Genomic DNA, 12,659 nt, shown 5'->3' on the forward strand with positions numbered 1-12,659 from the left:
TCTCTCAAAAATAAACACTAAAACAAACAAATAAAAAGAAAACGATAATGTTCAGGAAACAATAATCTTTTACCTTAAAAAAATTAAAAATCAGGGGCACCTGGTTGGTTCAGTTGGTTGAGTGTCTGACTTTGACTTCGGCTCAGGTCATAATCTCACAGTTCGTGGGTTCGAGCCCCATATCAGGCTCTGTGCTGACACCTCAGAGCCTGGAGCCTGCTTCGGATTCTGTGTATCCCTCTCTGCCCTCCCCCACTCCCATTCTCTCTCTCTCTCTCTCTCTCTCTCTCTCAAAAATAAATATTAAAAGAAAATTAAAAATCAAAGATTACTAGTACTATATTAATGGAAAAAGGAATAAAAATCATCGGTAATCCTATTAACTATCATCAGAATCATCACTATATTCCTGGCCCTTGCAGACTTCTGTACATTATGTGACTAAAAATATATGCCCCTATGGGTGTTTGTTTCTAATTTTAAAAATGAGATCACGCATGCTGGTATTTTCTAACCTACTTCTTTCCCTTAGAATTTCCCCTGGAATTTAAGCTCCTCGGAGCTGGGACCCAGCTTCCTTTATCAGGTCCCGCTCCTGTGTCCTGAGAGGCACCTCACATGTAGGCCATAATTGAGACCTGCTCTTGCTTCTGTTTTCAGGTTGGCAGCCTCGATGGTTCCTTCTCTGTGGGGGGATATTATCCTATTATGATTCTCCTGAAGATGCCTGGAAAGGTTGCAAAGGGAGCATCCAGATGGCCGTCTGTGAAATTCAAGGTGAGAAACCAAGGCATTTCTAAGTTTTCTTTTTCTTTCTGTCTCCCCCACAAAGTAAAAAAAGGACTGGCCTCTGCGTGCCTTTCTCTGCTATTCCTGTAGTACAGAGATACATAGTGTTATGTCCCAAAAGAAAGCCTTACGACTAAGACCTAAAACTGCAGACAAGTTTTACAGGGAGGTTGTTTAAAAGGTACCCAAATAAATGAGAGCAACGCGCTTCCCACACATCTAGTGCTCATTCTTGATTCACTTGCTCACCTGAAGCCAGGGACTTTTTGCAAAGTTTATGTAAGTCTTTTTACTGCAGCATCAAACACTTCTGTGTGTAAATCAGGACACACACACACACCTTCTCACCACCACCACATTACTTAAAACAAGCAAACGCATAAAGACCTGCAAATAGCCTTTACTTCTTGGTTTGGAGACATCTTGAGACATGCTGAGAAGATGAGGCTTCAAAACAGATTAGAAGGATATTTTGGGGTGAGGTAGGGGGGTGAAGGAGAGTGTGGTTTGCTTATTTCTTCTCCTGAAGGTCTCTGAGGCAATTCTCACACTTTTGATCTAACTTGTGAAGGACAGTAGAAAAGGAAGAATAGTGTGTTCTTGATTGCTTTCCAATAAACCCAAGAAGGTACAGGGGCACACCCTTACTTACGGGCGTGCAAGCCTTTTTGGCCTCAGAGCAGCATACTTTACACACACAAGCCAAAAGAGAGATTCTATCTCTATTCTGATAAGGAGAATTGAGTACTTCTTTTTTAGTCTTGGTGATACCTTGGAGCCAGCCAAGGTTTTTCCTTCTTATCAGCAGAGGCACCTAGAAAGAGATAAATAAACAGGGGAGGTGGTAAGGGCTGGCATCCCCCCTTGGAAGAAGCCTTTAATGACTGGCACCAGTTGAGCTCAAGAATTTGGGTAGGGTAGGGCACCAGATAGAGCTCTTCTAAGTTTCTTTTATCTTCAATTTGTTTTTCATGTTTGTTTATCCTTGAGAGAGAGAGAGGCAGAGCATGAGCGGGGTAGGGACAGAGCAAGAGAGGAACACAGAATCCGAAGCAGGCTGTAGACTCTGAGCTGTCAGCACAGAGCCCGACGTGGGGTCAGATCATGACCTGAGCCAAAGTCGGATGCCTAACGGACTGAGCCACCCAGGCACCCTAGCTCTTCTAAGCTTCTGACCTCCCTCTGCCTGTTCTCAGTTCATTCTGTAGATAACACGCGCATGGACCTGATAATCCCTGGGGAGCAGTATTTCTACCTAAAGGCCAGAAGCGTGGCTGAGAGACAGCGGTGGCTGGTAGCCCTGGGGTCAGCCAAGGCTTGCCTAACAGACAGTAGGACCCAGAAGGAAAAAGGCAAGTATTGATTGTTCTGTGGTCTGGGAAGCTTGGGAATCACCCACTGGCCTCTCTGGGTTCCCATATTTGTATCTTGCCTCTGACCACCTAGCCAGCTTTTTATATCCTGCAAATGCCATATACATCTGGAATTTAAACCACCGTCTGTATCTAACTCCTCTCTCTTGGCATCTCATAGTAGAAAGAGTACAGGCGTTGGAGCCAGATACAGCTGGATTCAAATCATGGCTTTGTAGGTACTGGCCTTCGGCCTTGGCATAGGTCACTTAATCTCTCTGATTCTCAGCTTCCTCTTATCTTAAAAAGATGTAAAAGTCTACATTAGAAGGATTGCCGTAGGATTCATCATTATACGAAACTGTCTGGGACCCGGTCTGGCACAGGGTTGACCTTTGGTAAAGAATAGCTGAGCCTTGGATCAGGGCACTTTCTGCGGTAGGACCCCACTTTCCCCTCCCTTTCCCTGGGGTGGGATGGATACTCATTGCCGGGTTGCTGCTGCTTAATGCTCATTAACTTGACATCGTTGTCTCCTGAGAACCATGGCACAGCTTTCTATGTGGACTATGGGAAGAGTGCCTGAGCTCTAACCACCACCTTCCCAGCCCCCCACCCATATATATGCACCTAGAGAGATAGGCGGGAGATGAGGCCTCTTTCTCATGACAGGTGTGGCAGATGTGCTTGACTCTTCAAGTAGACACAGTAAAATGGTCTCTTCCTTGGTTGTTTTTTAATGCTAACTCAGGAGCAAATTCTAGACACTGTCAGCTTTGACTCAGATCAGGTTGTAACATGCAGCTTTTTCATGGGACAAGAAACAGAAGTGATAATGACTAGCTGAGCCCTCAGTGAGGGAGCAGCTGGAGCACTGTGCTAATGAGGTCTCAGCAGGTGCACAGAGGGTGTCATTAGCTTTGACAGGTGGCATGCTGAACCAGTTCTGTGAATTAACAAGCCATCTTATTAGTGGTAATTGCATGTTACAGAACAGTTTCCCAGTTTTGAGCACTGTTAGCAGGTAGATAGCTGTGACCCCATTTTACAGATAGGGAAAACTGTAGCAAATACCAAAATTCTGAACCATTGACTCTTTGCTCCCAGTTCTGACATTAAAGGATAAAAAGTATGCTGTGTCCTTCTTCCTGTACTGGTGATCATTCAGTACCTTGGCCCCAAAAATAATATAGATTACAAAAGACCAGAAATCTCTTTATTCTGTTTTTCTTGTCCTCATATCTTCGCTCGTATCTTATCTATAACCCATACCATAAACATCTGACTTTAGATATAGGTTATATATTCCACTCCATGGTATGCTAACTAGTAAATTGTTTATTTATCCTGATAATTACATTATTATCATTTTATTATTTAGAGTTTGCTGAAAACACTGAAAACTTGAAAACCAAAATGTCGGAACTAAGACTCTACTGTGACCTCCTTGTTCAGCAAGTAGATAAAACAAAAGAAGTGACCGCAATTGGTGTGTCCAGTTCTGAGGTAAAATATTACTTGTCTTAGCCACATGAAAAATAGTGCCAGATGTTGCTTACAGGTAATGCTTACTCTCACACAATCCCTGACTGTTTTGGAATTTACTATTTTTCTGGAGGAAAAAGTAACAAAATTCAAGAGAGAAGAAATGTGCATTTTGGGGATACCAAAAAATGCATTTCAGCATATGGAGGCATATAGTTTTCCTTCACAGAATGAATTCAGGATTAATTGATACCCTTTGGAACCTTTAACATTGCTGCTGGTGTACTAAAATATGCTTCTGCCCATTTGCATCACTTTTTAAAATACAGCCTTACCTGTCTAGCACAGCTACTTCTGTAGGTGTGGCAACTAACGTGCCAGCATCATGTTTTTCAGTAATGTGTATCTGTCACCTTTGATAAGACTAACAAGATTTTATTTTATTTTATTTATTTTATTTTTATTTTATTTTATTTTATTATTTTATTTTATTTTATTATTTTATTTTACATAAGCTCTATACACAACATGGGGCTTGAACTCTCGACCCGGAGATCAAGAGTTGCATGCTCTACTGACTAAGCTAGCCAGGCACCCCTGTAACAGGATTTTATTGGTGAAATAGTAATTGTTGCTTTAGTATAGACTAGTGCTTTCAGAGATGGAGACACAGCTTTCTTTTCCATCCATTGTCAGTAAGGATTGTGATTTTTAATGTTTATTAATAAAGCTGTCATTCATTCATCCTAAAAAATATATTAAAAGGCCTGTCTGGTGTTGGGTATTGAATGGCTCACACTACCCCTAGAGGGTCTCTGTTCTACTCTCAGAGTAATTATAATCTAAACAGCAGTGCCTACAAAATGAAGAACCTGCGGATTCTAATTAATGGTTTTAGTAGAAGAATATTATGTTACTAGTGGTATGTGTGCTTTCAGTGTTTCTAAAGAAGGGTGATTTAACTCATTTTCATTCACCTCCTTTTGGGTTCTCCTATCCATTCAGCAACTGCCTGTTGTGTACCAGACGCTGTGCTGGGGGAGGGGAGGAGAGGGATACCAAAAGAACATTTCAGTCCTGCTCTTGGGGTGTTTATAGGTCAGAGCAGTGATTCTCAGCCCAGAGCAATTTTGCCCCGCGGGAGACATTTTTGGTTGTCACAACTGAAAGAGTGCTATTGGCATCCACCATATAGAGGCTAGGGTGCTGCTTAACATCCTGCCGTGAGCAGGAGAGCTCTCCCCCTTCTTCCCCCACTACAAAAATGAGCCAGCCCCTCATGTCAGTCGCGCCAAGGTGGGGAAGCCCTCCTGATCTAATGGGAAGGGAAAATGTGAACATAACAATTTTTAATTCAGGGGTGCCTTGGGAACTTGCTCATGAAACTATGGTTGTGATACTGTGATTTATAATAAAAAATATATATTTGGTCTTCATAAGAAGTATGTATTTGGCAGAGATCCTAAAACCCTTGAAATTTCCTGTGATGAGAATGATTAAGTTTTCTCTTAAAGTGCCTAAGCCAGAGGCCTGGTTGACCTAGGACCCAACCATGTGATTAGAGGGTTAGAACATTCACATCCACTCACCCACCCCCACCCTCATCTCCTGGGAAGGAGGAGGGGCTGAAGATTGAGTTTAATCCCAAGTGGCCAATGATTTCATCAATATTCTATGAAATGAAGTTTCCATAACCCCAAGAACAGGGTCCAGAGAGCCCCTGAGTTGGTGAACACATGAAGGTTCAGTGAAAGTGATCAGAGAGCGTGGAAGTTCTGAGCCTGTTCCCAGGTGCCTTGCCCTATGCATCTGTTTCTGCGTTGTATCCTTTTCTAATAAACTGGCAATCTAGTGAGTAAAATGTTTCTCTGAGATCTGTAAGCAGCTCTAGCAAATTAGTCAACTGAAAGGAGGGGGTTGGAACCTCCAGTCTGTAGCAGGTCAGTCAGAAGCACAGGGGACAAGCTGGACTTGACATTGGTGTCTGAAGTGAGGGTTGTGGAGCAGCCCTGCCGGACTGAGCCCTTACCCTGTGAAATCTGACACTTATCTTCAGGTAGATAGCATCACAATTTAGTTGAATTGTAGACACCCAGCTGCTGTCAGAGGTTTGCTTGGTGGTATGAGAAAACCCATGCATTCATAATCACTGTCAGAATCATAGTGGTCCACAACCAGTAAAATCACCTGCTAGCTTGTTAGAAATACAAAATTGAAGAAAATACAGAGGCTACTCTTAAAAGAGAAAAATTCAACTGAGTAAATTTTAAAAATCTTACTGACTTTATTTAGCAGCTCATGAATTGGGCAGCATCCCATCTAGCAGATAGAAAGGAGCTCTGAAAAGCTGTACAGGGCTAGAGATTTTTATAGACCAAAGTGAGCAGGAACAAGGAAGTTCTACTGGACATTTGCTGATTAGTTAAAGCAGGGTTACTTTCCTCATGTAGAGCAAAGGGAAATCTTGGAGCTGGGTCAGGTACCTTGTGCTGATTGCTTGACCCTAGGCCTGCCTTGTCTAGGATAACCAAGCATAGACACTTGGAGATTTTGAGTCGCTAATGTGAGGCTTAGCATGAGCGACTCCATCTTGGGCCCAATCTAGTTTCTTTTATACCACTAGATGTGTCTACTGTACTCTCTAGTTGGGGTATGACCTCAATTTCCTGAACAACTTACTAATACCAATATTCAGAGGAAAAACACCCTGAGCAAGTAAAATAACTGGAAGAAAAATGATGTTCAAAAGAATTACAGTTGCTAAAACCTCTCAAACTCATCTGTACTGAAATCCAAAAACCTCATTTGACTGAGGGTTGATGGGGGGTGGGTGATGGTTATTGAGGAGGGCACCTTTTGGGATGAGCACTGGGTGTTGTATGGAAACCAGTTTGACAATAAATTTCATATATTGAAAAAACAAAAACAAAAACCTCATTTGAAAGTAAACAATTTATGGTTTCTAATGCTTCTCTTCTAGAACCTCATTTTTACTCAATGGGAGACATTTCTCCATTGATTCCACAGTTCTTTAGTCTGTGTGATTCCGTTTCATGCCTGCCACCCCCTTACATAAGACCTGAGGGCTCTGTGCCCAGCACCTGGCACAGTTCCAGCATCTAATACTGTTGAACTGAAGAAATTTGTTGCCTTCATCTGGAATAGGGGGTGTGAGTGTTGAAGGGTCAGATTGAGGGTAAGGCTTGTCTATGGTTAGTAGATAAAGTGGACACACTCGTTATTTTTCTTTTGTAATTGATGTACATATTTTCCAGCAAAGTAGGTGGGTACATTATTACTACACTGTGGATAAAAACCTCTAAGGACATTCCACAATTGGGCTCTTTCTTTTTTGGCAAGGTAAAGGAGTCTTCCACTCTCGTTGTTTCATAGGAGGGAATTGATGTGGGAACTTTGCTGAAATCAACCTGCAATACTTTTCTGAAGACTCTGGAAGAATGCATGCAGATCGCAAATGCAGCCTTCACCTCTGAACTGCTCTATCGCACTCCACCAGGTTCACCGCAGCTGGCCATGCTGAAGTCCAACAAGGTAAAGGCCAGCTCAGGTTGGCCGCAGGAGGGCATGAGGAAAAGTTAAAAATGATATAGTGAACAATGTTATCCATCCCCCTTTAGTGGCTGAGAAAGACATTTTTTTAGTAGACTTCCCTTTATGTCCACTCACATATTTCGGTCCTCAGTCCCCCATGTCCATTTGTTTTGGCAGTTTTACCACCTAAACCTCTGATGTAGCTAGCCTCTTATCAGCCTCCTTATCCAGTGAATCTTGCCAAGATTGGTAGTTGCCTTCTAACTAGTTGCTTTCACCCTGACCTTCCAGGCAGCCGATGGTATTTCCATTCATGCAGTATAAACTGGACCACTTTACCCTACACCACGCCATGCCTTCCTCATCGCCAAAGGCTAAAGTCAGAACTTAACCCCTTCTCACACCACCAGCCTCTTTGTCATTACCTGGCTGAACATACTAACAACATATATCCCCCCCGTGACATCTTTGCACCATTTCCCAGTGCCAAGAGTGCTGTTCTTTCTCACTTACCTTTCCCTGGTTAGCACTTCCTCATCCTTCAAGATTGAATCTCTCCTTTCCTGAATCCCTGAGTTGGTCTAGGAGCTTCTCCTCTATGCATGCCCCTATTTTAGCATTACTCTGTATTGAAATTACCTTAAGGGTAGGAGCCTCCATACTGTTTATATTTCTAGTATTTGAAACGATGCTGCATCAGAATCTTAATTACAAGAAATCCAACCACCAAAAGTTTGGCTATGGTAATTAGATCCTTCAAAAGACCCATCTTTCTTTTCCTTAGAAATTTGGGTACACTTGTTTGAAAAAATACAGAGGACTGGTTGAGATCAATGACTCCCTTTGGGGAACAATCTAAAATTATTCCTTTGAGTGGAGCAGTTATGTTATGGTCATATTTACCACTTTTATATGTGATAAGACTCTGAATATGCTCTGTTGGAAATTTAACACGAAGCTTTCATTTTTTTGCTTCTTTTAAAGATGAAACATCCTATTATACCGATTCATAATTCATTGGAAAGGTACAGTAACTCTTTTGGTTTTTTCTTCTTTCTAAAAATAAAAAAGTAATTTTTTATTGTTGGTTTAAAAGAAATAAAAATATGCTGATCATGATTTGAGGTGGTGCCAGAAAGAAACAGTATCTCATCTTCCACTTTGGGGTGAACTTGAAGCCATGCAGATCTTACACTCAGCTCTGACCGCCCAGGGAGATGTCTGCATTCTCCCTCATCTGTGGATGAATCTGCCCTCCACATGTTGTAACTTTTCATCACTCTAGTGTGCCGAGGGTTGGAACCGCCTCTCGTGGAGGAGCCAGGCATTGACTTCAGTGTGCTTTTATCCAGAAAAGACAGTACGATTTTATGTTATTTAAAAATAAAAAGCTTAGGTAGCTTTACAAGTTGAATAAAAAACTTAATATCAAAATCTAAACTATTCCTCTAAATGATCCTTCGATTTTAGAAAAAAAGTACACATTTTCATAGTTGTGTTCTTATTATTTGGGGTCTTTATTCAGTTATTATTTTGTATAAACATTCCTGTATTTTGACTTACTCCGTATATTTGTCCTTTCAAATTAGTACTTAACATTTCATCTCTTTGTATACTATTGTTTGCTTTAGTACAAGGATTGTTCCAATTTGGTTACCATTTTTTTCTTGTTCTAGATATTTCTACTGGGAACATCTTTGTAGATTTTTTGTGTCTGACATTTCCTTAATATACTCCTACATTTTTAATTGCTAAGTAGAAATATGGCATTTCTTTAAAAAATAAATACTTTTCCTGGAGTCAAATAGCTTAGCCCCTTTGTTTTTATTAGAAGGAAATATTTTTGTTCTTATTTGGCTAGATATAATCACTTACGATAAGGTATCATGGTTGTCCCTTTAACAAAATCAGCTCTTCTACTTGCCTGTTAAACATTTTTCCTGTCACCCCAAAGAGCAGCCTATTCTCAGGATGTATCCTGTGTTCTCCTGCTTCTTTTCTGTCACACGTAACTTTTTAGGGAGTATTCTCCCCTGACCACAGCATGTAGCTTCTGGACAGTTAACTGGTAGGCGAACAGGTAGGAGTGGCCAGTGATTCTGAGAGCTGAAGAGAGAGAAAAAACTTCCCAGGGAGAAGCTGAGAAAAGCTAGAAAACTGTTAAATGTGTCCATGTAGAAAACTGATTGAAAACCAAAGAGCTGTCAATGACTGTTTCCTGTTGCTGGTGGGGAGCAGGAAGTTTGAATCCGCTGAGGGTCCATGGAAAGCCAGGAACGGCTCTTTGATTTCAGACCTCCAGTTGGCAGACAGGCCTGCTTCCGTCACAGGCACATACCTGCCTTGGAGGCAGGAGGCTGAGACATTTGGCCAATTTAACAATAGTGGTTTCTTTTTTTTTTTTTTTTAACGTTTATTTTATTTTTGAGACAGGGAGAGACAGCATGAACGGGGGAGGGTCAGAGAGAGAGGGAGACACAGAGTCTGAAACAGGCTCCAGGCTCTGAGCTGTCCGCGCAGAGCCTAACGCGGGGCTCGAACTCACGGACCTCGAGATCATTACCTGAGCCGAAGTCCGATGCTTAACCGACTGAGCCACCCGGGCGCCCCAACAATAGTGGTTTCTAATCACTGTTAAAAGTAGTTGGTGCTTGTGAACCCTTCCTCTCTTTCAAGATCTACCTGTACAGTCTATTTAAGACCAAATAATTGGACTTTTTGCCTTTTTTCCTTATAAAAAATTTCAGGCAAATGGAGTTAAACAATTGTGAAAATGGATCTTTACATATGGAAATCAATGATGATGAAGAAATCCTAATGAAAAATAAGAGCTTATATTTGAAACCTGCAGAGATAGATTGCAGCATATCAAGTGAAGAAAATACAGACGATAATATAACAGGTAAAAATGAAAGTAAAATCTGAAGCAAACCATTGAACAGTAGGATCTTGGGAGTTTGATTCTTTATCCATGATGTGACACTTGAGGCATTGGCCTCAAGACAATGTGCTAGGAGTGCCTAAGGCAGACATTAGCTGGATAACATAGGTCACTCCACAACGTTGTGCCAGCCCATCTGACCCAGTGTTGAGAAGGCAGAATGAAGAGAATTGACCTATTCACTGTTCTGTGATGTTCGTGGGCTGCAGCGAGCAGCAGTGGGCAGCAGCTGTCTGTGCTGACTTTTTAGAGAATAGGAGGATTTCACTGGCCCTCTGCTCTAAGTCTCAAGATCCTTTGAACTTAAACTATGATGTCAGACTTAACAGAGTATAAAGTTATGGCAGTTCAGGTTGCTGTCCTCCTGGTTTCTGGTAAGGCCTGCGGATATCACCATTCACCAACCACCAGCAGGTTTTCACCCAGCCTTCTCTGTGTCCCTCAAGCCAGAGTCCTACACTTCAGGTCAGAGCTTGTAGTGATGCCGCCCTTTCAAATTTGCTAATTCCCTTGGCTCTAACCACTAAAACCAACTTCAGATCAGTCCAAGACAACTGTATTAGAGCTTTTAATTGTGTTGTAAGTGTTTAATAATTATTTTGGAAATAAAATTTTAAATAAGTTTCTTGCTCATCTCCCCGGAAATAACAAAGACCCTGTTTTTTTCCAGATGAGCTGGGGACAAAGAAGGAGGGTTTTCATAGCTAATAATCTGAGGCAAGCAATCCACACAGTGCTGATGTCTTATCCCTTGAGTAAATAATAAAGACAGGGGAATTTCTGTGGAAACAGTACTGTAATTTATTTGACCCGATAATTTTACTTCTAGGAATTTGTCTTCAGGGATAGTCAAGTTTAAGGACAAATATCTGTGGACGGGGATGTTCTTTATGACATTATAGTGATTTTCATTATTCATGGTAGTTATAAAGTCACTGTAGACACTGAGTTAGTAAATACTGAACCATTGCTCTTAGGGGAAATACAAAGTTAGGTTCCTGCAAACCCCTATTCACATTTTGGTCGTCGACTGATGAATGTGTATAACCTTGTTTTATGTGTGTTTCTGGTTAAAGACCTCTTACTGAATATGTATTGTTAATTCATTAACATTGAACCCATGGTCAGCAGTACTATAATGGCAGTGCTTCATTCGTGCCTGAATGGAGCTCACCTAACACATGTATTTTCTCCATAAGGCCCGTCACAGCCTTCTTACACGTCAGAGCACGAGACAGCACTGCATTTGGGGGCACTTGCAAACAGCAAAATCAATAACAGAACACACAAAGCGTGACCCTGTATAAACACACGCGTATGGTGTGAGAACTGAAGCAAGAAGGCAGTTTGTCACCTTGGTTGACCTCAGCTGGGAACGTGTATATCAGGCAACTCAAATGTTTCACCACTGTACACATGTCTACAAATGACTGCAAAAGTGCCACAAGCATTGGTTTTAGGATCACAGATAAACTTTATCAAGAATACAAATTTGCAAATACAGAATACACTGATAGTGAGGATCGACAGTATTTATAAAAACTGAAATTTTAAAAACCACGTAAGTGCCCTCCACGTGAGCTTGATGCAATATTATATAGTCATTAAAATGGTATTTTAAAAAGTATTGAATGATAATGAAAATATTCATGATAAGCTGTTGAGTGAAAGCAGTTTACAAATCTACATGTATTTAAACCCAAATTCGTGCATGTGGTGTGTGTGTGTGTGTGTGTGTGTGTGTGTGTGTGTGTGTGTAGTATTTCACTGATTTTTATTTCTGTGTATTACTCCGTGTTTTAGAAATACTCGACACTGAATGTGTGGTAAATTTTATAATAAATAATAAGTATCTCCTGTTCACAGTCCAAGGTGAGATCATGAAGGAAGAAGGAGAGGACAACCTGGGAAATCATGACAGCAGCTTGGCACAGCCTGGATCAGACTCCTCAAGTAGCTCTCCAGAATCCCACTGGGAAGAAGGCCAAGAAGTTATCCCGACTTTCTTTAGTACCATGAATACCAGGTATCGTGTACTTTCTAAAGTCACTGACAGTTGGACACCAGCTTCCCTTCTGGAAGTCAATCCTGGTGCTCCTTTCAGATGATGGCGTACTATCACAGAATAGAGGAGATGCTATACCACGTGTGTGCTTTTCTGTTTACCTGTCTGAAGCAGTGGATGAGAAGAATTGAATTGAGACTATACTCTGAACAGATTTTAGCTTGCTTTCATAGACTGTCTTTGGAAAATGATTTTATTGCACCATTTTATAATAGAAAAGCAATCACTGAAATCAAGCCAAATGACTTGCCCTACAGAGGGGCAGCTGTTTTCATGGCTACCTCTGAATTCAGAGAGTGCTAATGTTGTATTTTCAATCTTTCCTCCTCTATATCACTCTGTATCATTAGCTTTAGTGACATTGAACTTCTGGAAGACAGTGGCATTCCCACAGAAGCATTCTTGGCATCGTGTTATGCTGTGGTTCCAGTATTAGGTAAGGTTACTGCGTTTGTCTTGAATTCATTAGTCTCTG

General features: G+C 41.3%; 1 protein-coding gene across 1 annotated transcript in view; it reads left to right on the forward strand.

Annotated features, from left to right (window-relative positions):
• PLEKHA8 (pleckstrin homology domain containing A8) overlaps positions 1 to 12,659 on the forward strand; it is a 62,164-nt gene that overhangs the window by 22,592 nt on the left and 26,913 nt on the right. Inside the window, exons 2-9 of the mRNA XM_047095772.1 lie at positions 661 to 777; positions 1,986 to 2,141; positions 3,523 to 3,647; positions 7,020 to 7,178; positions 8,163 to 8,203; positions 9,926 to 10,080; positions 11,986 to 12,145; positions 12,535 to 12,620. Coding sequence (XP_046951728.1) covers positions 661 to 777; positions 1,986 to 2,141; positions 3,523 to 3,647; positions 7,020 to 7,178; positions 8,163 to 8,203; positions 9,926 to 10,080; positions 11,986 to 12,145; positions 12,535 to 12,620 — 999 coding nt within the window. The remainder of the gene's footprint in view (positions 1 to 660; positions 778 to 1,985; positions 2,142 to 3,522; positions 3,648 to 7,019; positions 7,179 to 8,162; positions 8,204 to 9,925; positions 10,081 to 11,985; positions 12,146 to 12,534; positions 12,621 to 12,659) is intronic.

Source organism: Lynx rufus, unplaced genomic scaffold, assembly GCF_022079265.1.
Source record: "Lynx rufus isolate CCGP_SWC_20201006 ecotype Redwood Valley unplaced genomic scaffold, mLynRuf1.p SCAF_4, whole genome shotgun sequence".
NCBI lineage: Eukaryota > Metazoa > Chordata > Mammalia > Carnivora > Felidae > Lynx > Lynx rufus.